The sequence below is a fragment of the Aethalodelphis obliquidens genome, unplaced genomic scaffold (genome assembly GCF_003676395.1).
Source record: "Aethalodelphis obliquidens isolate GAN/ISIS:26980383/991018 unplaced genomic scaffold, ASM367639v1 scaffold5, whole genome shotgun sequence".
In the NCBI taxonomy this organism is placed as follows: domain Eukaryota; kingdom Metazoa; phylum Chordata; class Mammalia; order Artiodactyla; family Delphinidae; genus Aethalodelphis; species Aethalodelphis obliquidens.
Window position 1 is genome coordinate 10658539 of NW_020837949.1, and position 24633 is coordinate 10683171.

Genomic DNA, 24633 nt, shown 5'->3' on the forward strand with positions numbered 1-24633 from the left:
GAAACTAAAGGGGAGGGGCCTCACTGAGAATGTGACTTCTGAGTTAAGACCTGTAGGAGGGGAAGCGGTGGGTCACTTGGAATCCACAGGAAGAGCAGGGTAGGCAGAGGGAGTGAGGGAATGCCTGTGTGGACAGTCTGACACCTGAGAATGGTGTCATTTAATAACAAACCACCACAAAATTTAGTGGCTTTAAACAACAATGATTTATTGTTGTTTCCAATCCTAGGGACAGCTAGGCAGATCTGGTCTCGCTCGTGTCAGACATGCGGGTTGGGTAGGCACTTCTGCCCATGACGTTAGCTTGGAGACAGGACTTGCTCACGTATTTGAAGGTTGGCTGCCTATAACCTGGGTCACCTGACTCTGCTGTCTTACCCTCCATCCTTCAGCCTCAGGCTTGCCCACAGTTCTTCTCATGGTGATGGGGGAAGGGTTCCGGGAGAGCAAAGGGAAGGCTGCAGCTCCATTGGAGGCCTTGGTTCATACCTGCCAAGCCATCATCATTTCCACTGTATTTTGTCAGTCACAGTAAGTCACCAGGTTAACACAAATTCAAGTGGGGGAGAAATAGGCTTGTGTTAGCACCTCTTGATGGGAGGATCTGGAAAGTCACCTTAAAAAGGAGTATAGATGGAGGGGGAAAATAATTATGGATAATTTTGCAAACTGTCTGCCACAGGTATGAGGGGGAAGCTTATTAGGGAGACAGCGGTTAGAAAGTTAACGGAGGGTAGATCTTGTAGGGCCTTTGTAGGTAATACTAATGATTTACTCTCAGTGAGATGGGAAGCCGTTGGGCAGTATTGAGGAGAGGATTGGTCTACGTTGTCTTATCAGCATTCTAGCTTGGAAGATGGTAAGAAAGAGCAAGATTCAGAATACCTTCTGCAAGAAGAGTCTATAGAACTTGCTGACAAACCATTTAAGAAGAGGAAAAAAGAAGAATCAGGGATGAGTCTAAGGATTTTGGCCTGAACAACTAGAGAAGATTGATTTTTCGTTTAATGAGATTTGGAAGACTGTAAGGGGGACAGCGTTGGTGGGGAAAGGAGCAGAGATTCAGTGATAACATGTGTGGAGTTTGAGGTGTTTGTTATACATCTAATGTTGAGTAGAATGTTCAGTACCTGAGTCTGGAGTTGAGGGAACATATAAGCTTCAGAGCCATCAGTATACAGAGGACATTTAAGGCCAAACGACTTGGTAAGATGACCTAGTAGTAAGTGCAGACAGAAGAGGAAAGAGGTCCAGGGACTGAGCTGTGGGCACTCCAGTGTTAAATCCAAGTGAAGTGTAAGAACTATCATGTAGACAGAGCAGGAGTAACCAGTTTACAGGGAAAACCAGGAAACCATAGTTCTTTTTTTTTTTTGCGGTACGCGGGCCTCTCACTGTTGCGGCCCCTCCTGTTGCGGAGCACAGGCTCCGAAAGTGCAGGCTCAGCGGCCATGGCTCACGGGCCCAGCCGCTCCGCGGCACGTGGGATCCTCCCGGACCGGGGCACGAACCCGTGTCCCCTGCACCGGCAGGCGGACTCTCAACTGCGCCACCAGGGAAGCCCGAAACCATAGTTCTTAAATCAAATGAAGAAAGGGGATCAAGGAGTAGAGAGCAGTCAGTTCTGTTATGTGCTTCTGATGGATAAAGTAACATGGGAGAATTGATCATTAGATTTAGCAATATAGCAGTATGGAAGCTTTGAAGATTGAAAATGTAAAAGCTATATATACACTTACATACCTATATGATGATGATAAATGATATATACACACACATTAACACAAATTCCTTCTCTTTGTATCATATCTTTTATTTATTTTTCCTATTTGATTTTATTTCTATTTGAATCAACTGTTGGTGTCAACTTTATTTGAACACGGATGGTCACCCTTTGTCTTTTATATTTCTTCTAAATGTTTTCCATAATATGCTTTTTACATTTGTTAATACTCCTCTTCTAATGATTCTACGATTTCAAGGTGACCTACACCTAAGCCATTATCATCAGCTTATCAATTCTTTCCGATTCCTATAAGACAGAAATCATTACTAAGTGCTGTAGAGTACTTCCTGAGCTCTAGTCCCTGTCTTTTAGGGTAATGGTTCACACATTCATGTATAATGGATAGAAGCAGCAAGGTAAAAACAGAAATTTGCAAGGATACGAAACGCAGTATTTACTTTAGCAGGTCAGCATATGCCTTAAATTCTTTTGGCATTTTCTTAAATAAGGTTTAATTCCTATTATGAGGGAAGCTGTGGGGAAAAAGGAAGAATAAGAATTAAAAACACTATACTAGCAGAATGGTTAGCAAGGCAGCTTATTATGCTTGGCTTTGGAAAATGTGGGAGGAGCAGACAACCTATTAGTGACCCTAGTGGCATCTATCGCTAGCTGTTATTTATTGAATTTTGTGTATTATGTCTCCACTGAATCACAGAGAGAAGCATAAAGCAAATAAATTACACAAAGTAAGTCACTCTCAGTGAGCTAGCCTTTTATATTAAGGTGAAGAATTGGCACTAACCCATATATATGCTTTGGGGCTCTTTCATGTTTGTAAATAAGACAAGATGAAGCCTTCCACTCTGCATTATATCAAGCTTAGCATGATTCCCCTCAATATACATAGCATTTTCTGGCACTACCCTGCACCCCTACCACTACTGCCTTCTAGGAAAATAATCCCATAGCTTACTTTCTATTCAAATAACGTCTCTCATTCCTTTCCTCTCCTCACCAGTTTTGGAAAATAAGTAATTACAGAAAAGGGCAGGAGGGGAAAGTGACCTAATACTAAGAGCCAGAGGAAATATTTAATTGTACAACCTTTATTGCATTTAGTGTGCAAAGCCCTGTTCTGAAGCTAAAAGAGGCACTAAGTCATTCTCCCGTGTTTTAAAGATGGTAACATCGCCAGCCACATGTGAATGCAGGTGACTGAAAGACAAATCACCTGTCATCTAAGAAATGAGGAAGTGACCTCGTGGAGTATATACACATGCTTTTCCTTCGTTTCCTAAATTTTCTTTCACCTCTTCCGACTTTTCTTTCTTTTCATTGCCTGAATGTGGGCATTATGTTTCTCTCTCATCCTCTTGTCATGATCTCACTCATTTATAACTTTTCATGCAGGACCACCTGTTATCAAGCCTTGGCTTCCCTTCCCCTAGTCTGGCAAGTCTGTGTTCTTCTGTTGCATTCTGTGCTTGACGGAGTGTCAGTGATCCTCTTCTATAATATGCATGCTTAGACTTTGAACTGTTTGGATCTGTAACTTTGGTATCTGCAGCGTGGCACACATTGTATATATTTAATAAATCTTTGATAAATTAAGTTTCCCATGTATGGAAGATTCACGAGTATATCATTTTACCTCTGACCTCTCCTCAGCGCTGTCTCTGCATTTACAACTTTCAGCTGAACTTGGGCACTGAAATATTCTGTAATCTTAAACTCTAGAGTCTAAAACTCTAGTTCTTATTATTTTGTCTTAACCAGTGGTATTAAGACGAAATCAAATTTCTGAGACTTAAATATTGATTTTAGTCTTTCAAAATTAAAATTGTTTCCTGTTTATGGAGAATGTTGAGAGAGAAGTTTCAAAAGATGGATTGAACCATTTTATAGATGGCTTAATGACTAGTCAGTCTCAGGAATAGATGTTCCTCAAATGTGGTGCCTTGTTAGAAGAGTTTCGCACTAAATCATTGTACTCGCCATGTGCATTGTTGGGCAGCAGTTAGCATTGTATAAATCGTGACCCAGTCTCTCTATCTCTTATCCAAAAACCTCATTTCCATCCTAAACTTGATAATGAGTCTTTTAAGAATAGCATCTTGCAGGAATGATGAAAGTGAATAAAATGACAAGACGCTATGTGCTTGAGTGTAGTTTATATTATAAATTTTGTTTTCTGGAAACCCACTGTATAAATATGATTTAGTAGAAAAACTGTCTTTTCACAAAACCTCTTCTTTAGGTCTTGACACATCATTCACCTCAGAGGAAACTTGCTAGGTTATATGCAATATATAAATTTTTTTTAATGACTTGTTTATTGTCTTTGATGTGTATTATGTGATCAGTATGTGCAGACTCTGGTCTCCATATTTTTAGTGTAAATATTGTATAAATTTTACTTCTGTCATTCTCATTTCTTAGTGTTTTCATCTTTCTTCAACTCTTTGTGGAGCAAAGGAAACAGTACATTTCGGGCATAGAGTTGATATTAAATTTTAAAACTACTTCTCTTCTGAAATCTTTTTACCTTAGATTTTGCTGTTGAATTCATTATTTTTTTTCTTCTTTGTATCTCGTCCTTCTTTGGTGCCAACTAGACAGGTCATTAATTAAACATGTAAACTGGTTCTCTGGAATGGAAATAGTCTCACTCCCAAAACTACTGGTTGGTTATGTAGTGTTATCTGAGCTTTGAAAATCTAGCAAAGCCACAAGGGAGGACCCAGTTTATCCTTCTGTGTAGAGAAAATCCATTCCCATGTGTCATGAAAGCCACCGACAACACTTTTCACCACCTGCATGTGTAACATTAAGCTGCCAGCATTGGGAGGCAGTAAAATGATTTCTGAAGTAGCATCTGATATATGCTTGCTACAATTGTAGTAACGTCTTACCAAATGTTATACTAAATATTAAGCTTTTTGATTAAATATGTGATTTATAAAATTGCTGTTAAATTATTACTTTAAAGGATAATGTTCACTGTAACACTTTGGGTCTTGATTCACAGTTGAAATGATACATTTGTCAATGAGAAAATTATTTTCTAAAATGTGTATTTTTCAAAATTTGAGGTGCACCTGAACTCTAAAGTATTATAAAATTAAATTGGTTATATTTGCATTATGTATATATAAATAAATGTTAAATATAATACATAATTATATAATTTAATGGGGCAATTAAGCTAGTGTGAATTATAAGTAGGATAAAATATATTTAGAAAAATTGAAATCCACAAGCTACTTTAATGACATATGATTGATTTTTAATTAATAACAATTTCATTCTGTATATAAATGGAGATTTTAAAGTCTCAAGCTTATTCTCTTAGTGATCATACTTCATCCCAGGAAGTACTGATTTAGAGTTGATGATTTTGAGCAAGTGAGAAAAGAAAGAATATTGTGTGTCATGGAACATACCTTGTATGATGTCAGTCCCATTACATCTATTGAGTCTTATTTTTGGCCCATAGCAGGAGTTGGCAAACTGTAGCTTGCAGGTCAGCTGCCTAGAAGTAAAGTTTTATTGGAACACAGCAGTGCCTGTTGTTTTCCTACTTTCTACAGCTGCGTTCTTGCTATCATGACAGAGTTAAGTAACTGAGACAGAGACATTATAGTCCATAGAAGCTAAAATACTGACTGTCTGGGTCCTTAAGAAAAAAATGTGTTGACCCCTGGCCTAGAATATGGTCTGTTTTGAAGAATATTCCACGTGCAGTTGAAAAAGAATGTACATACCTGCTGTTGTTGGCTGGAGTGTTCTATAAATACAGGCATACCTCAGAGGTACTGTGAGTTTGGTTCCAGACCACTGCAATAAAGCAAATGCTGTAATAAAGCAAGTCACATGGATTTCTTCAGTTTCCCAGTGCATATAAAAATTACGTTTACACTATACTGTAGTCTATTAAGTGCACAATAGCCTTATGTCTTAAAATACAATGTATATATCTTAAATAAAAAAATTTCTTTTGCTAAAAAATGCTAGCCATCATCTAAGCCTTCAGTGACTCATAATCTTTTTGCTGTTGGGGGCGTCTTGCCTCAGTGGTGGTGGTTGCTGAACGTTCAGATGGCTGTGACCATTTCTTAAAATAAGACAGCCATGAAGTTTGCCACATCGGTGGACTCTTCCTTTCATGAATGACTTCTCTGTAGCATGCAGTGCTGTTCGATAGCATTTTACCCACAGTAGAACGTCTTGCAAAATTAGAGTCAATCCTCTCAAACCCTGCCACTGCTTTATCAACTAAGTTTATGTACATTCTAAATCCTTTATTATCATTTCAACAGTCTTCATAGCATCTCACCAGGAGTGAGGCTTTCTAGAGCTCTCTTTCTCTGTATGGTTCCATTTCCTGCATTTTCAAGCTCTTCACCTTTCCTTAAAATTAATCTTGGTCTCTTCATGTTAGGGAGGCCGCAGGTCTCTGAGTTTTCCCTCATTGTGCTCTGAGATAGAAATTGTCTTCAGAAAGAAAGCTGAGGAATAATAGGGGCTCATCTTATTTGTTTCCCTTTTTTTTTTTTAACAGCAGCTGTCCTGAGCTGCCTGCTTTCCACTGTCTGAATACCATTGTTTAACATATTTTGTCTGATTTTCCAAGTTGTTACAGTTGAGAGGTAATTCCCATAGCATGGGCAGTAGTAGCTGTCTATATATTTTAACTTTTTACTGATCCATAAAATTTGCATTGTTTATTTTGAGTCAGAGTGCTCGGTTACAGAGCTGAATTATTCATTTGTTTGTTTCCTGCCTAGAATGAAATATGCTTTCACGAAGCCTCATATGATTTCATAATTGTGCCTCTCTTTACCACTTCTCTATTCATTAAAATAAATCATAAACCTAGAAGCATAAGCAGAGCATACCTAGGGATTGATAGCATATGGTATGGAGTAACTTGGTACTCACACTGCTGCTTGATTACCATGCAGCTCTGGTTGGATATACAAGTAGGGCAGATTTCAAATAAGGGCCAAGATTTTGTGAGAAGTTAAGTTGCATATTCTAATGGAAGTATAGCAAGAAAACGTTCCTATGCCAGGCAAGGTAATCCTTCAACTCAGAGAACGCTTAACATTAGCCTACAGTTGGACAAAATCATCTGACACAAAGTCTATTTTATAATAAAATGTTGAATGTCTCATGTAATTTATTTATTGAGTACTGTACTGAAAATGAAAAAGAGAATTATTGTGTGTCAGTTGTTTACCCTTGCGATCCTGTGGCTGCCCAGCATCTCCAAGAGAGTATGTCATATCACTAACTTAGGAAGACATTAAAATTCAAAATTTGAGGTGTGATTTCTACTAAATGCTTATTGCTTTCACACCACTTAAAGTCAAAAAATCGAACCATTGTAAGTCAGGGACCGTCTGTATTTAAATACCTTTGATACCTTTATTGTATTCGGGACTTAGTAAAATAATCTGATTGTATCTATAAACACAGTCAAAAGTGGTACCATTTTTACTTACTGTATTTTAGATCACCCTTGATTTTTTCCTGCCTATTAATTAAGTCATGCAGTTTTGCAGAGAATATTAGCTCAGACCTTTGAATGAACAATTCCTGTTTCTTCACACTGGATACCATTACTTTTTTCTTGTATCTGGAGCCATAATCTTTCTCAACAATGTTCTCAAAATTTCTCCTCCTAGCATATTCCTTTAATCAATATCCTATCCTTTATTTAGCAATGAGCACAAATCCTTCTTTCCTTCTGCCTCAGTGGTACTTTTCTAATATATACGGATTGACCAAATTAACACTGATGAATAAAATCAGGAGGGGAATAATGCAGTTATGTAGAGAACTTTCCACAAGAAACTCTTACTCCATTTCGTAAATGCACGTATCTGGGAGGCTGTAGAGAGCTGTTAGAGAATAAAGACGGTGCTGCCTGGGTGTGAGATTTGGTTCTAGCCCTTATTAGCCTTCTAACCTCGAACAAGTTACTTAGCTTCTCTAGTAATAACTTTTGTTTTAACTGAATGGCTTCAGTCCTGCTTGCGTCATGCGGGGCATTTTCTAAGTCCTTTACATATGTTAACTCTTAATCCTCACAACCACTCCACATTATATCCTCATTTTACATAAGAGGAAATGAGGCTCAGAGAAGTGAAATAATTTGGACAAGCTAAGAGTTAGGGAGCAGGTGTAGTAAGAAGTTCATATTGAAGGTTTCTTTCCTTGTTCTTTTCCACTTCTTCCCCTTCCTTCCCTCTCCTGGTCTTTTTCTTTCCTTTTTACCATTTTTTTCTACTTCCTCCTCTCTACTCTTTCCCTCCCCTCCCCTCACTCTGCTTCCTCTTTTTGTCCTCCCTTCCTTCCCCCGCCCCTCTTCCTTTTTCTCCTTTTCCCACCTACTCCCACTTCTCTTCCTTTCATCCCCTCATCCCTCCTGCTTCTCCTTCTCTGCCTTTTCACTTTATTACATTATTGTCACCATCTGTGTACTTGGTGCTTTGGGGAATACCAAGATCAATCAGAGATCTCCTGCTCCAAGAACTTAGTCTAGAAGAAGCTAAAAGACATTTATAAAATTGCTTAAAATGAAATGGAAAGTAAGAGATTCACTGCTATGGAAGTTGGAAGGCAGTGGTTGTATCTTCTTTGGGAGCAGAGAAGGCTCTGTGGTCAGAAAATGTCTTATGAAAGACAGTAATTGTAACACACCGTGGTTAAGTATGTCTTCTGTATGTGTCAGCCTTTCTCTCAGTTATTACATGTGATGGATCTTTAGCTCATGAATTAATCTCAACTCTTTTTGATCTCTTACGTTGTCATTAGTGAGTAGCAAGTGCAGTAATATTTAAAATATAAATATCAAGAGTCTATGCCATTTTTGTAGAGTTTGTAACACCTTTTAATACTAACGAGTCGGTGCTGGTAGACTGAGGATACTAAGAAGAGGTCCACTGGTGTGATGTACATCAACAGTAGGCAGAAATGTGATCACTGGTGACACAAATCCATTTACTCTTCATCAATTGCTATGTGCAGTCAGTCTCCAAATAGTTTTGAAAATTATCTTCTGTGTACACTGTCTTTTATATCATAATATAGTTCCTCTACATCTGTGAAGTGTCATCCCCAACAAGTACCTCTTCAGAATGCCCAGGCGCCTTGGCAACAGGTGCCTCAGAAAATGTTAGGTGGGCTTTTAATTGCAACGTCCAAAAGCACATTTCAGGAAGATTCAGAAACTAGTGCATTATAATATCAGGAAATGTTATAATTATTTTAGTTATCTCAGCGTGTATACCAGGTATATTTTTGCTATGAGTCTTTTTAGAAATAAGCATCCTCATTCATTTTAAAAGCATCTGTGTTATACTGGAGAAAATTATATTAAAAACTTACTGAAGTTGGTTATCTTTTATTTATATAATTTTGTTTTCCTGTTAATATTTTACATGAATATATAAGTGAATTTACGTGATTGCTTTCCTTCATTAATTGCAGAGTAAGAAAAATATCTAATGCTCTTTAAGATGATGTATCCTAGGGGATAGATGTTCAGCTGACTACATTTATCAGCTTTTATTTTTCATTTTATTTATTGTCAAAAAAATGTAGTATTTGGAAACTGCCAAATTGATTCTTGATATTTGAGGTGCTAAAGTTTGTGGGGGAACATAGAGTAGGTCTTATTAGGAAGTCACGTGGTTTGGACTGCACAGAGCCAGAGTCCTAAGTTAAAATGACTGCTTTACATGGTGAAGTACTGGCCAAACTCACCTGACACACAAAACTCACTTGACTTCGTATATTTCAATTCCTTTAAAAGGATAATGGAGGTATTGGAGGAATGATTCCTTTTATCCTTGCCAGCAACGTCTCAATCCCTTTAAGTTGCTATAACAGAATACCATAGACTGGATGGTTTATAAACAACAAACACTAACTTCTCCCAGTTCTGGAGGCTGGGAAGTTCTAGGTCAGAGTGCCAGCAGATTCACTGTATGGTGAGGTCTGTCCCCTAGACAGATAGATGGCTGTTTTCTTGCTGTGTCCTCATGTGATGGAAATGGGGAGAGCTTTCTGGGGTTTCTCTTATAAGGGCACTCATCTATTCATGAGGACTCCACCCTCTTGACCTGATCACCTCCTAATTTAGGTGTTAGGGTTTCAACATATGAATATGAATTTTGTGGGGACATAAACATTCAGACCATAAGAAGCATGAATATTCTGTGATCCATATGCGTTTTAACTTGTGTGTGGTTGAATGGTGGTAGGTGGAGGCATTTGAAAGAAACTTTGAAAATGAATTAATTTTTGCAACAGGAAGAAAAGAAGAGATATGAACTAATAGTCTATCTTTAGTCCTAATTAAGATATAAGGGAGTTACCAAAATAGGTATAAAATGAAATTTTGAAATTCATAGATACTATGGTAGGGACATTTTGAGGAGAAAAGTTTGTAGGAAGATGTTGAAACCAGGCAAGGTGATTTAGAAACCTATTTTACTTCCCAGTTTTACCTTATTCTGAGAGAACTGTTGTTTTTTGCACATGGCTGATGTTCACTGAATGTTTCTGAAATCAGTTGATTGAAAATTTTAATAAGTAACTATCATTGTTTAATGAAAAGACAAAACTGTGTGGTTTATATGGTACAGAACTCTGTGGTAGAATTTTCTCATAACCATTTAGTCCTAAGAAGATGTATAGATCAAAGAAGAGTTGGTCCAACATAGGCTAGTTAACTGAGTTGACCTAAGAAGTCCTATTTCCAATTGGGTTAAGAACTTAAAAACATTGTACGAAAGAACAAGGTTAGTAATGGGTTTTTAAATACTCTTCCTTATTAATTTTATCCTGAATGTGTACACAAGAAGCTCTGAGTCAGAGTTCTTATTACCTCTAATAAAAGTTAGATGAAACAAGTATTAAATATTTAACTTTCATGGAATCCTATCAGCCTCCTCTTGGATATGAAGGCCTTCCTTGCCTTTTGCACCACTTCCAGTTATATTTTGATATTGCATCAATTCCTGTGCTCTAGGTCTTATCCCTTGGCTCATGCAGTGATAGGTCAATGGTCCCGTGCTAATAGCTGCATACTCCATATGTGAAAGACAAGGAAATATGATATTTTCCCTTAACTTATTAAGTGGGAGGTGGCAGCTATGCTTCTCCCCTCTTGAAAGAGTCTCTGGTGGAAATTTTATGGGCCTGAATCTTAACCCCAACCGATTTAACAATTTATATCAGTAAAATCTCTCCAGGAGCCACATAGCTCCGTGTGTCTTAGCTTTTATGACCTAGAGATGTCTCTAGGTTCTGGGGCTTTATCTCTTTTGACATATAATGCCCAGCAGTAATATTCAGTCTCCCTTTAACTAGGAACCTGGTTCCTTATGTAACAATTTGGCCATCTTGAGAAGACATATAGAAGTTATATTATGATTCTGAATCAGGACAATTAGGTAAAAAGCTAGATCTAATTTTTATGGTATATGAAGAGCAGAATATTTCTGGAAGACATGAAAGCAACTATTCTCTTCTTTATATCATAGGTACTTAGGAAGCTCAGAAAGCAAGAGCGTTTGGCCAGAGTACTGGAAGTCCAGGGAAGTTTTATTTCTCCACAGTTAGGTGTTTTAAGTGGGAAGAAATTCTACCAGGTCATGTCAGTGTTTTACGTAAAAAATAGTAAAGGATGGCTTATGTCGATACAGTAAGGTAGGTTTTCCAAAATGAGTTCTGAAAAAATATAAATGGTAGGGAAGAGAAATAAGGTAACAGTGATATGATTAGAAACATCCATTTGGGGAGATTCTCTTTCTTTAGTAACCATGACCTTTGTGGTATTGCAGAACTATCTAGAAGATTCCTGTTTCTAGAAATATGTCAGTAGGATTTTTTTTTTTTTTTTTTTTTTTGGCGGTACGCGAGCCTCTCACCGTTGTGGCCTCTCCCGTTGCGGAGCACAGGCTCCGGACGCGCAGGCTCAGCGGCCATGGCTCACGGGCCCAGCCGCTCCGCGGCACGTGGGATCTTCCCGGACCGGGGCACGAACCCGTGTCCCCTGCATCGGCAGGCGGACTCTCAACCACTGCGCCACCAGGGAAGCCCTGTCAATAGCATATTTAGAAAATGGTTTTGAACTGACTCCTGCTCTACAAAGAATGCCTAATCCTCATCATCATTTGTTCAGTTCAAATCTGCTGGAAGTTTTAAACTGGTATCAGGGTAAAATACTGTCAAAGTTCGTATATATTTGTAGAAGGGACTATGCAGAGACTATGAGTCTTTGTGTTAGGGTTTTGAACTGAGAGCTTTTTTTAAACCAATAATCTTCTTTAATCTTTACATATATATTTTTTAAATAAATTTATTTATTTATTTATCTTTGGCTGCGTTGGGTCTTCGTTGCTGAGCACGGGCTCTCTCTAGCTGCGGCGAGCGGGGCCACTCTTCTTTGCGGAGCGCGGACTTCTCATTGCGGTGGCTTCTCTTGTGGAGCACGGGCTCTAGAGCGCAGGCTCAGTAGTTGTGGCGCATGGGCTTAGTTGCCCCGTGGCATGTGGGATCTTCCCCGACCAGGGCTCGAACCCACGTCCCCTGCATTGGCAGGCGGATTCTTAACCACTGCGACACCAGGGAAGCCCCTTTATATGTTTTTTTAAGCAAGATAAATATTGACTGATAGACTAAGTTGACACATTAGTTGGATATGTGGAGTTGCCCTCAATCATACTGTATGGAAACTAAGCATATAAGATGTAACATCCCATTCACTCCGAAAATAGGCTCTGTTGCTTTTTCCTTTTGAGTACATTAGCTCTCTCTCTCTGGTCCTTAATAATCATAGTTTTAAAGGTTAGCAACTAAGTAGCCTTAAATAGTCGACTTACTTGGAACTCTTTCTTTCAGCTTTCTGCCTGAATTCATCAGTGGAGACTTTGATTCTATTAGGCCTGAAGTTAGAGAATACTACGCCATTAAGGTAAACCATTAACACTTCTATATTTAAGGTCTTTCTCATGTGATTGCTTTTCCTATGTTTTTTTCCCTGGTTTTCTTGGTGTATGTGTAGGGATTGAGAAACTCATTGTTTGGTTACTTTGTTACTTAAGAAGTTTTTTTCTAGCAATTGTCATACACATTCAAATGGAAATTTAGAAAATGACAAGTGGGAACACAATTTTAGAATTTCTATGACCATCAGTTAAACATTAATGCTTAGTCTTTTAAGCATGTATATTTTAAATGAGTTTATAGTTTTTATGCCTCATTAAAAATATACTGTATTGTCTACATCCTCATTAATTATGTATTTTTCACACATTTTAAATTTCATTTAATGAATGTATTGTATTTTACTTAACCAGTTCCCAATTGATGTACATTTAAATGTTGTCCATTTTATTGTAAATGAAAAACATCTTTGTAAATGAATTTTTATAAAAATCCCTAATTGTGAGTACCTAGAATTTTAGAACCAGTTATTTTTTTTAATATTAGTTTTCTTGAAACTATTACTAAAATAATAGTGTTATTCAGAACAGAACTACTCTGTTCTGAATAACACTATTCATTACAACTTGAAATTAATAATAATGTGCAGCTTATTAAGGTGTTCATTTTGTCACTATTGTGCACATCTTCCAAAGATCCTTGCCACTTAAGAACATACAAATGATCTAATTGCGAATGATAAAAGACACAGAGGAGTGTCTTATACTAATTAATCACTCAAGTTTTCACTGGCTTTAGAGGACGATGCAGGGTTTTTAAAATGATAATTATAGCCTCAGCAGTTCTTCTAGCCACAGCACCATCATCTGTGTTATTGTGAACTGGCATTAGTAAATCGTGCATTTTGTAAAGAAACAGCAGTTATTGAAAGAAACTTTAAATTCTGTATAAGGCTCTGGGATGGGTGAGATTAATTCATAAAGAAGAAAGAGGAAAACTTTTGTAGGAAGGAAGGAGGGAGGGGGAGGCAGGGGAGGATAGAAGGAAAGAAGGGAAAAGGAAAAAGAAAAGAAAGAGAAAAAAGGGAAACATGAATCTAGGTGAGGAAACAAGGTACCAAGGTTATAAAGTGTAGGCTGTTGTGATGGAAATTCTGGGGCCAGCAGTGAATGCAGATCTGTGCACACCCCATCTACCCACCAGCTGATCAGCCTTTCCATCAGCAAATGAAGACTGCTCCCAAGTCAGTGTTTGATATTCATGCTCAATTACTTTAACAATGGCATGTTTCTATTCATTCCCCACAGTCTCACTTCTTATTAACTCCATACCTCAACCTCCTTGGGATGGAAAGCCCTCAGCCTTGCTTACAATGCAGAGTTTTGCAAATTCATAGACATTAATCATATTTTCGGGAGCAGAAGAAACAGCAGGAGAGGCAGGGACAAGCAGACCGAGAAACCAGTTGAAGATCTGGCCAGATGTGACTGTTCTCTCCCTCTCTTGAATGCTGTCAGCTTGCCAAGACTGCAAGTGTCAATCTGACAGGATGAGGAAATAGCAGGAAAGAATGGGAAGCCCGCTTTTTTTGTTTCTGAATGGCTCGGGGGTGAAGGAAAATTTTGAGTTAATGCCTTTAGATGAATTCCCCTTATATTTCCTGCTTCGCTCTTGATTTGAACCTCCAAAGCTAACTTCTATTTGTTAAGGTTTTGTTTGAAAAATAAGATTAACCGAATCTTCTCATTCCTACATTGCATGCTTCTAAGCTGATGTAGTACAATCTAGGTTGGTTTTTTTTTTCATGTATCGATGAGAACTCACTGCTTTTGAGCTCTTTGGATCTGTTCTTAGAGGGCATCAGTGATGTCTTGTATAAGCTAATGTGCTCTGTAGAGCACATGGCGAATGTTTGGCTGCAGTTTTAATAACGATGGTAATGACAACAAGTTAATGCAGCATTACACACAATTCATATAAGCCATTATCTCCACCTTAAGCAATCTTTAAGCTGCTCTGTTACAAATGAAAGGAGGTTATTTCCACTGAAAGTGGAAAATACACTTTTTTTCCGACCTGGTTTGGATCATCAATGAAGCTGAAACTGAGGCTCTATTGAAGAAAGTAAAATAAGGAAGAAATTTAAAATGCTAAAGTTTTGTTAAGATCATAAAGTCGATTCGTAGCCAACATAAGTTCATACGACTTTTTTCCCCCGATAGATACATCATTGACTTACGTGTTTCTGGGACGAGACAAGATGGGGAGGGGTCTGGACAAATTTGAATTTATTTCACTTTCTTACCATCACTCACTATTTAACCCTTTTGAATTTGGCTTCTTCCAACACTACTCAAGGTACCTCTTACTCTTATTATAGGAGAAATCCAGGTCTATATGCGACTTTTACTTGGTTTGCCTGCTTAATTTCTGAAAATGCTGAAATATCAAGTAGTTAGTTTGTCAGCTTTTAAACAGAATATACCCTAGTTCTTGCCATCTGTATTCGTTAGTTATTACTGTGTAACAAATTGCCCTAAAATTTAGCGGCTTAAAACAGCAAATAGTTCTTCTCTTGCACAGGGACTCCAGGTAAGAAATACGGGAGTCACTTAATAGGGCGGTAGTGGCTCAAGGTTTCTCATGAGGTTATAATGTAGCCTGGTTTTTCTGTCATCTCAAGGCACCCCTGGGGCTACAGAAATTTCTTCCAAGATTATTCCTGTGGTTCTTGGTTGGTTTTACTGGCTGTTACTTCTTACTGGCTCTTGGTTGGAGACATCAGTTCCTGGCCATTGGGCTGCCCACAGCATGGCAGGCTGCTTTCCGGGGAAAGAGGGAGGGAAAAGAAAACATGTATGCGAGAGAGCCAGCCCAAGACAGAAATAGTGGTCCTTTTTTTTTTGTGGTACGCGGGCCTCTCACTGTCATGGCCTCTCCCGTTGTGGAGCACAGGCTCCGGACGCACAGGCTCAGCGGCCATGGCTCATGGGCCCAGCCGCTCCGTGGCATGTGGGATCCTCCTGGACCGGGGCACGAACCCGTGTCCCCTGCATCGGCAGGCGGACTCTCAACCACTGTGCCACCAGGGAAGCCCAAAAACTGCATATTTTAGAGAGCAATGATGTACCATTGGATTCAAACCAAAGACATAATTTGAAATTTCAGTTGAAGGACAGTGTGACTTGTAACTATCAATGTATTTTTCCATGCTGATAGCTCCATGTAACCTGTTTTAATATTAAACATATAGATACGATAAACACTGATTATATGTAGTTATAGTCCAACTACTTGTGATCCACTTCCTTGATGCATGTGGTATATGCCATTCTTTCTTTTTAACAAGAAATAGTTTATTTTATGACTTTCATACATTGACTTAATTTTTAAAATATTTAATATTTTCAATGTTATTTATTCTTCTTAACTTATAGAAGTATACATTTTTTAATTTTTAATTTTTTAACATCTTTATTGGAGTATAATTGCTTTACAATGGAATATTAATTTCTGCTTTATAACAAAGTGAATCAGTTATACATACACATATATCCCCATATCTCCTCCCTCTTGCATCTTGCTCCCACCCTCCCTATCCCATCCCTCTAGGTGGTCACAAAGTGCTGAGCTGATCTCCCTGTGCTATGTGGCTGCTTCCCGCTAGCTGTTTTACACTTGGTAGTGTATATATGTCCATGCCACTCTCTCACTTCATCCCAGCTTACCCTTCCCCCTCCCCGTGTCCTCAAGTCCATTCTCTATGTCTGCGTCTTTATTCCTGTCCTGCCCCTAGGTCCTTCAGAACCTTTTTTTTTTTTTAGATTCCATATATATGTGTTAGCATACGATATTTGTATTTCTCTTTCTGACTTCACTCTGTATGACAGACTCTAGGTCCATCCACATCACTACAAATAACTCAATTTCGTTTCTTTTTATGGCTGAGTAATATTCTGTTGTTATATATGTGCCACATCTTCTTTATCCATTCATCTGTCGATGGACACTTAGGTTGTTTCCATGTCCTGGTTATTGTAAATAGAGCTGCAATGAACATTGTGGTACATGACTCTTTTTGAATTATGGTTTTCTCAGGGTATATGCCCAGTACATGCTGGGTCGTATGGTAGTTCTATTTTTAGTTTTTTAAGGAACCTCCATACTGTTCTCCATAGTGGCTGTATCACTTTACATTCCCACCAACAGTGCAAGAGGGTTCCCTTTTCTCCACACCCTCTCCAGCATTTACTGTTTGTAGATTTTTTGATGATGGCCATTCTGACCAGTGTGAGGTGATACCTCGTTGTAGTTTTGATTTGCATTTCTCTAATGATTAGTGATGTTGAGCATCCTTTCACATGTTTGTTGGCAATCTGTGTATCTTCTTTGAAAAAATGTCTATTTAGGTCTTTGGCCCACTTTTGGATTGGAGTATTTGTTTTTTTGATATTGAGCTGCCTGAGCTGCTTGTAAACTTTGGAGATTAATCCTTTGTCCTTTTGGGCATTAATCTCCTTTTTAACCTTCTGGAGATTAATCGTTTGCAAGTATTTTCTCCCATCCTGAGGGTTGTGTTTTCGTCTTGTTTATGGTTTCCTTTGCTGTGCAAAAGCTCTTAAGTTTCATAGGTCCCATTTGTTTATTTTTGTTTTTATTTCCATTTCTCTAGGAGGTGGGTCAAAAAGGATCTTGCTGTGGTTTATGTCATAGAGTGTTCTGCCTGTGTATAGTGTCTGGGCTTACATTAAGGTCTTTAATCCATGTTGAGTTTATTTTTGTGTATGGTGTTAGGGAGTGTTCTCATTTCATTCTTTTACATGTAGCTGTCCAGTTTTCCCAGCATCACTTATTGAAGAGGCTGGCTTTTCTTCATGTATATTCTGCCTCTTTTATCCAAAATAAGGTGACCATATGTGTGTGGGTTTATCTCTGGGCTTTCTGTCCTGTTCCATTGATCTATCTTTCTGTTTTTGTGCCAGTACCATACTGTCTTGATTACTGTAGCTTTGTAGTACAGTCTGAAGTCTGGGAGCCTGATTCCTCCAGCTCTGTTTTTCTTTCTCAAGATTCCTTTGGCTATTCGGGTCTTTTGTGTTTCCATACAGATAGTGAAATTTTTTGTTCTAGTTGTGTGGAAAATGCCACTGGTAGTTTGATAAGGATTGCATTGAATCTGTAGATTGCTTTGGGTAGTATAGTCATTTTCACAATGTTGATTCTTCCAATCCAAGAACATGGTATATCTCTCCATCTGCTTGTATCATCTTTAATTTCTTTCATCATTGTCTTATAGTTTTCTGCATACAGGTCTTTTGTCTCCTTAGGTAGGTATATTCCTAGGTATTTCATTCTTTTTGTTGCATTGGTAAATGGGAGTGTTTCCATAATTTCTCTTTCAGCTTTTTCATCCTTAGTGTATAGGAATGCAAGAGATTTTTGTGCATTAATTTTGTATCCTGCAACTTTAGCAAATTCATTGATTAGCTCTAGCAGATTTCTGGTAGCATCTTTAGGATTCTATATGTATAGTATCATGTCATCTGCAAACAATGACAGCTTTACTTCTTCTTTTCCAGTTTGGATTCCTTTTATGTCTTTTTCTTCTCTCATTGCTGTGGCTAAAACTTCCAAAACTATGTTGAATAATAGTGGTGAGAGTGGGCAACCTTGTCTTGTTCCTGATCTTAGTGGAAATGGTTTCAGTTTTTCACCATTGAGAATGATGTTGGCTGTGGGTTTGTCATATATGGCCTTTATTTTATTGAGGTAAGTTCCCTCTATGCCTACTTTCTGGAGGGTTTTTATCATAAATGGGTGTTGAATTTTGTTGAAAGCTTTTTCTGCATCTATTGAGATGATCATATGTTTTTTTTCCTTCAATTTGTTACTGTGGTGTATCACATTGATTGATTTGCATATATTGAAGAATCCTTGCATTCCTGGGATAAACCCCACTTGATCATGGTGTATGATCCTTTTAATGTGCTGTTGGATTCTGTTTGCTAGTATTTTGTTGAGGATTTTTTCATCTATGTTCACCAGTGATATTGGCCTGTAGTTTTCTTTCTTTGTGACATCTTCGTCTGGTTTTGGTATCAGGGTGATGGTGGCCTTGTTGAATGAGTTTGGGAGTGTTCCTCCCTCTGCCATATTTTGGAAGATTTTGAGAAGGATAGGTGTTAGCTCTTCTCTAAATGTTTGATAGAATTCGCCTGTGAAGCCATCTGATCCTGGGCTTTTGTTTGTTGGAAGATTTTTAATCCCAGTCTCAGTTTCAGTGCTTGTAATTGGTCTGTTTATACTTTCTGTTTCTTCCTGGTTCAGTCTCGGAAGGTTGTGCTTTTCTAAGAATTTGTCCATTTCTTCCAGGTTGTCCATTTTATTGGTGGTATGCCATTCCTAATTTATTCCGTAAAGCCTCCTTTTCAGATAGCTGTGACATCTTTGTGTTTCCCCTTTTGCCCATTTGTCTTAGTTCGTCTCTGCCTGGTTCACTAATATTAACTCATAATGAGGCATGTCTTTACAGATTTTCTCCTTGATATTTTATTTTCTTTATATTTTTCACTTTCTGAGTCAGTCAGTGCTTCTTTGATTCAAGGTTAAAATCACCAATTTCAGTCTTTTTAGTTATTCTGTCAGTCATGCCCACATGTGTTTCAGTTTCCTGAGACCTTTGAAGAAACTGTAATATCTCATGTAACTTCTGATATTCTGTTACTGTTGCATATAGTCTTTGGGGTTTCTACTGGACATAGGAAGCGGGTTTTAAAGCATGCTTTCTTATGTTTAGGAGGTTAAGGAATTAGTTGCAGTATTTAATTAATGCCTTAGAAAGTCACCGAAAAACAGGTTTTTCCACAATTGTAATTGTGTAGGATATAAGATAGCAATATGTTGTAAATATACTGATAAAAATGTAAAATAATTTAAAATATTATAAAAATTAAAGTGTTATTAAGCCCAGTTTTATGATGTGGAAACTGAAGCTCATAAAGCTTAAATGACTTAAGGAAAATGGTAGAACTAGCTAGAGACAGCTCTCGTATCAGTGTTCATGTTTTCCATAAAAATTTTTTATTAAAACTGGGACTCAGTTACTACTACTGCTCTTAAACAGATTACATCTTTGGTCTGTTGGACAGGACAGTTGTTTTTTGCACAAGGTATTTAGCATCCCTGGGAATGAATGCCAGTATCACCAGCAATGTGATAATGGTCAGTGTGAGAACCAAACACTCTCCCTTCACATTTCCATCATGTCACTCCCTTTCACCCGCATTTCTGGGGTAGCAAGAGTAGAGCTGCAATAGTTGGGCCAGACCAAGAATGACCAAACAAACTGGTAAATTATTACATTATATAAAATCTATTTATAGGACATGGAATTGAGCCAAGATAGGACATTGAAGAACCAAGGTGATTTGGTAACAGAAAGATAGCAAGGGCAGGGGTAGGCTGTAAGTATAAGAACGTCGTCTGTGTTCTATGACAAAAGTGAGTCTTTAGGTATTCTGAAAACTGTTGCCATGAACACAAGGCCATGTTCTCGACAGGGTGGTGAAAACTACCCTCGTCATAAGTCAGGAATAGGCCCTTAGATCTTAGTTCTGATATTATCTTCTCAGTTAATTCTTCCAGATCCTGGAAGAACACGGTATGGTATCCTAACCATACCGTGGTCAAGAGTATTGGAACATGGTGTGGGCCCAAGACCCTGTTAGCCCTGCAGTTACAAAGATAAGACTTGGTTGAAGAGATACAGTGAACCCCAGTGTAAATGATGAGTGAGACTTGCAGTAATGTTGAGTTGATGCTAGGCCACTAATTTTCTATTAGAGACATAACAAGATTATTCTAGGCCAGCTGGTAATTCTACAGCACTGTAAACTGCAGGACTGGAGACAGAGATCCAGGCAGACTATTGTCTCCTTGTTCTTTCATTGTATCTTTTTCAGAATTGGGAAAGATAAGATTTTTTTTATTTTTCAGAAATAACATGAATTATTAAAGAATATCTTTTATTAAATCAGTGTTTCTTGATGATATTTTCCTATTGTCATCTAACAGTGGCATGACCATACCCACATTTCTGCAGAATCAGTCGCTGGGCAAGGGTAGTCTGTCTAAACTTTTTTTTTAATTTATTTATTTTTGGCTGTGTTGGGTCTTTGTTGTTGCACATGGGTTTTCTCTGGTTGCAGAGAGCAGGGGCTACTCTTCATTGCGGTGCACGGGCTTCTCATTGTGGTAGCTTCTCTTGGTGTGGAGCACGGGCTCTAGATTTGTGGGCTTCAGTAGCTGTGGCACGCGGGCTTTGTTGCTCCATGGCATGTGGGATCTTCCCGGACCAGGGCTCGAACTCGTGTCTCCTGAATTGGCAGGCAGATTCTTAACCACTGCACCACCGGGGAAGCCCTGTCTAAACTTTTTTAACCTGTGCTCCTTTTGTTAAATATAAGATGCCATAAATGTTATATCTAATAGCAGAAAATTTCTCATCATTTTACATCTCATCATAATGTCTGTTGCTTCTATAAATGTGTTTCAGTTGCATTTTAGGAGACTGAGTATTTGGGTTTGAATATATTTTTTCCCAGTCAAAATAATGGGAAATGGGCTTTTGGTTGACATTTGAATAGGATGTCTGATTTTTCTTAAATGGACTACTGATGTTAAGCAGGAAGTGCTTGTGTTTTAATTGCAATTTAAAGACAAAGACACTGATTCTCAAATAGTGTGTGTGGGAGGTATAGGCAGTTATATTACTTAGGCAGAGATGTCAAATAATACTTAAGTCTTGGCTATCAGTAGTGTGCCTTTTAGTTTTTAAGTTTTTATAAATGAAGCGATAATGTTTTCATGAACTAACTATGCAGATTATTTTTTGAGTTGTTAGTTTGCATATATGGATGTCTTACCAAGGCATACAAATTAAATTATGTTATATAGCCCTGGCTTTTTCATATATTTGTAATAATGGTCACATAATGTTGTACATGTGAGAGACCTCTCGAAGTGCTAAAAGAACTATTTAAATGTAAAGTGTTAGTATTTTGTTTTACTCTGTAAAGTTGTTAACTGAAAAGCTTTTTAATAACTATCCTCAGTAACATTGCTTTTAAAATGATTTCTAATCATTTTATTTCCATAAGTGTACAATTTATTAACCTAGATTTGATTCCTAAGCAGAATTAATTATAGTATCCTTGTGAGTTTGACAGTGCCTTGGGTTCAATTCTATTTACATTAACAGTCTCCACAGATGTTTTTAATCTTCACTTAAAAACATCTGTGTGGCTCTGCCTAATCTCATGTATCTTGTTATTTTCTCCTTTTAGCTGTGTCTCTTTCCCAGTTCCACCCAGCCACATGCCAACAACTTTTAGACATGGTAAAATTAATTAATTTAGAGAAAATGGCAAACAGGACTGTGAGAAATTGTAGAACATTGGCAAGTTTGACTCTTATGCCAAACAGAGGAAATTGTATGAATATATAAAGCTCAGCTCCATTTATTGGTATACTTTTTTAAGTGAAACACACACACACACACACACACACACACACACACACACACAGACACACACAGACACACACACACACACACACACACACCACCACCACCACCACCACCACCCCCGAGCATAATAAATTCGTAGGCTTAAGCATCAAGACTAATTAACATCTGCTGAGCTCTAAAGGCTTTGTGAAGGGAATTATAGACAGGCAGTTTCCACTGACAGCTGAGTGACAGGTTCTTCACTTTGGTAGGCTTACCCTTCTAGCATCTCAGCAAGGCAATGATGAGACAGGCAGGGGACATTATGTGAAACTGTCTCTTGAATACACCTTCATTCTTAGGCTTGCCTCAATCATAGTCCTTTCAAATTGTCTATATTTTGCAAAGCCTGTCTTGTTTGAATTTGTGTAACATACTTAAGGCATTTAAAAAGGGGGAGCCTATGCCCTTTAAATTGTTAAGCCCTCCCAAGTGCCTCACATGTGACTCCTGGGCCAGCCCAGCCTGTCTCTTCTCTAACTCTGTGATCTCTGGGGCCTCCGTGACTGTTTCTCTTCCCTCATTCCTCTGGATCGTGGAACCCCCTACTCATCAGTCTTCCCCCACAGTTCCCCACCGGTAGCTATTTGGTATTCCTTCCTTTGTTCTTTCCTTGCGGAGCTTGATCGAAACAATTTTATCACAATTTTCCTCCCTATCCCTATTAATATGTAATATGTGATCTCCTGCAACCTGAAGTCTTGGTCATTCCTTCTGGGATCCCTAGGAATTAGTAGGTTCTCACGAAAGTTTATATGACTCAGGTGTCTAATCCTTCTTTTAGATACTTGGTATAAAAAAGATTTATACCAAGTGCCACATGTTAACTTGGTATAAAAAAGATCTCTGTGATCAAATGGGTTTGTGAAATTCGACATTCTCTATGTCCCTCTTGGAAATTCACCAGGCACAGTATCATTCTAAGTAAGTCTGCCAAAATTTTAATTTTGTTTACCTTAGTGTTACACTTCTCAGGTGAGTTTCACCATTGAAAGACTACCCTTTACCCACTAACAGTTAAAGTAGTATATTGGTTTCCAACAGGCTAAAATGGATTTGGATGCTTATAAGTTTGTTGTACTATTTCAGGTTTTCTCTACTTTTAAAAGTTGATGAGAGAAATAATCAATATAACCTTGAAAAGAGTAATGGCTGACAATGACTTTAACATGCTCACAATATGACAGACGCTTTTATACGTACTTTCATTTATAAATTCATTTCATCCTTGCATCAAATTTTATTAGGTTGGAACTGTCACGTACATTTTACAGATGAGTATGGAAGCACAAAGAGGTTGAGTAACTTGCCCAAGCTTACACAACTAGGAAATGGTTTAAGTAGGCTCCAGACAGGCATTCTGGCCCCAGAATCCGTGCTCTTTTCTAGCCGTTATGCCATAATCCTCGAGTTGAGAGGAGGGAGTTTTCTCAAAGTCAAGTGAGGATCAGTTTCAATGCCGAGGAAATCCTGTGGCCGCCTTTTCTTTGTGAGCATTCAGTTTTCCTTTCAGGTTCTGCTTACTTCTGGGTAACTGAACAATAACCTCCACCACGGTTACCTTCAGCACTCCCACTCCTGCCCCACCACACCCTTGCTTTTCTGGGGAGGGTTGGCAGAGAGCGCTGATGGAGGCCGAGTCCATCCTTGGCATACTTGTAGTGGGTGTGAAGGAATGGCACCTGGACAAGACCAGATCTCTGCGTCTAGATACTTACAGGAATATTATAAAATAGAAGCTTATACAAGCATCCTAGTAGAGGAAGAATCTCTGTAGCTCTTTGTTTTGAGGGTTCCCAAGACCACCTCCATGTTCTGTAATTCACTAGAGGACTCACGGCACTGGTCATATAGTCAGCCCCTCACTGTAATAAATCACAGCTGTGAGTATAGGAAGCAGAATCAGCAAAGGGAAAAGGCACTTGGGGGGAAATTCTGGAGGAAATGAGTCACCAGTTGCAAGAGTCCTTTCCCAGTGGAGTCAGTAGGATGTGTGTGCTTAATCAAATTGTAACAAGTGTGATGTGTTGTCACCAGGGAAACTCATTCAAGAGCCAATGCCCAAAATTTTACTGGGGGCAAAAAGAAAGCAGGTGCTTAGCGTAAACCACATTGTTTGTACAAATAATTTAGGCACAGTGAGCCACCATTGGGGAAAAGTGTTTATCAGTATAGGGAACTGTTTACCGTTCAGGTCCTCCAGGCGTTAGTCCAAAGGCCAACCATGCAAGCAGGCTTTTATAAAAGCATTCTTGAGCCTGCTATGTTAAGTCTTTTGGACACCCTGTTCCACTGGGAACTCTGGCTCTGCTTTTAGGAAGGAAGCCATCATTTTGAGACCCTGTGCTGTTTTAAAATAACTTTTGACTTCTGTTAA

General features: G+C 38.4%; 1 protein-coding gene across 3 annotated transcripts in view; it reads left to right on the forward strand.

Moving 5' to 3' along the window:
- Positions 1 to 24633, forward strand: part of TPK1 (thiamin pyrophosphokinase 1) — a 335120-nt gene that overhangs the window by 139517 nt on the left and 170970 nt on the right. For all 3 annotated transcript variants that reach the window (XM_027101627.1, XM_027101629.1, XM_027101628.1), the window contains one exon: positions 12647 to 12719. In XM_027101627.1, coding sequence (XP_026957428.1) covers positions 12647 to 12719 — 73 coding nt within the window. The remainder of the gene's footprint in view (positions 1 to 12646; positions 12720 to 24633) is intronic.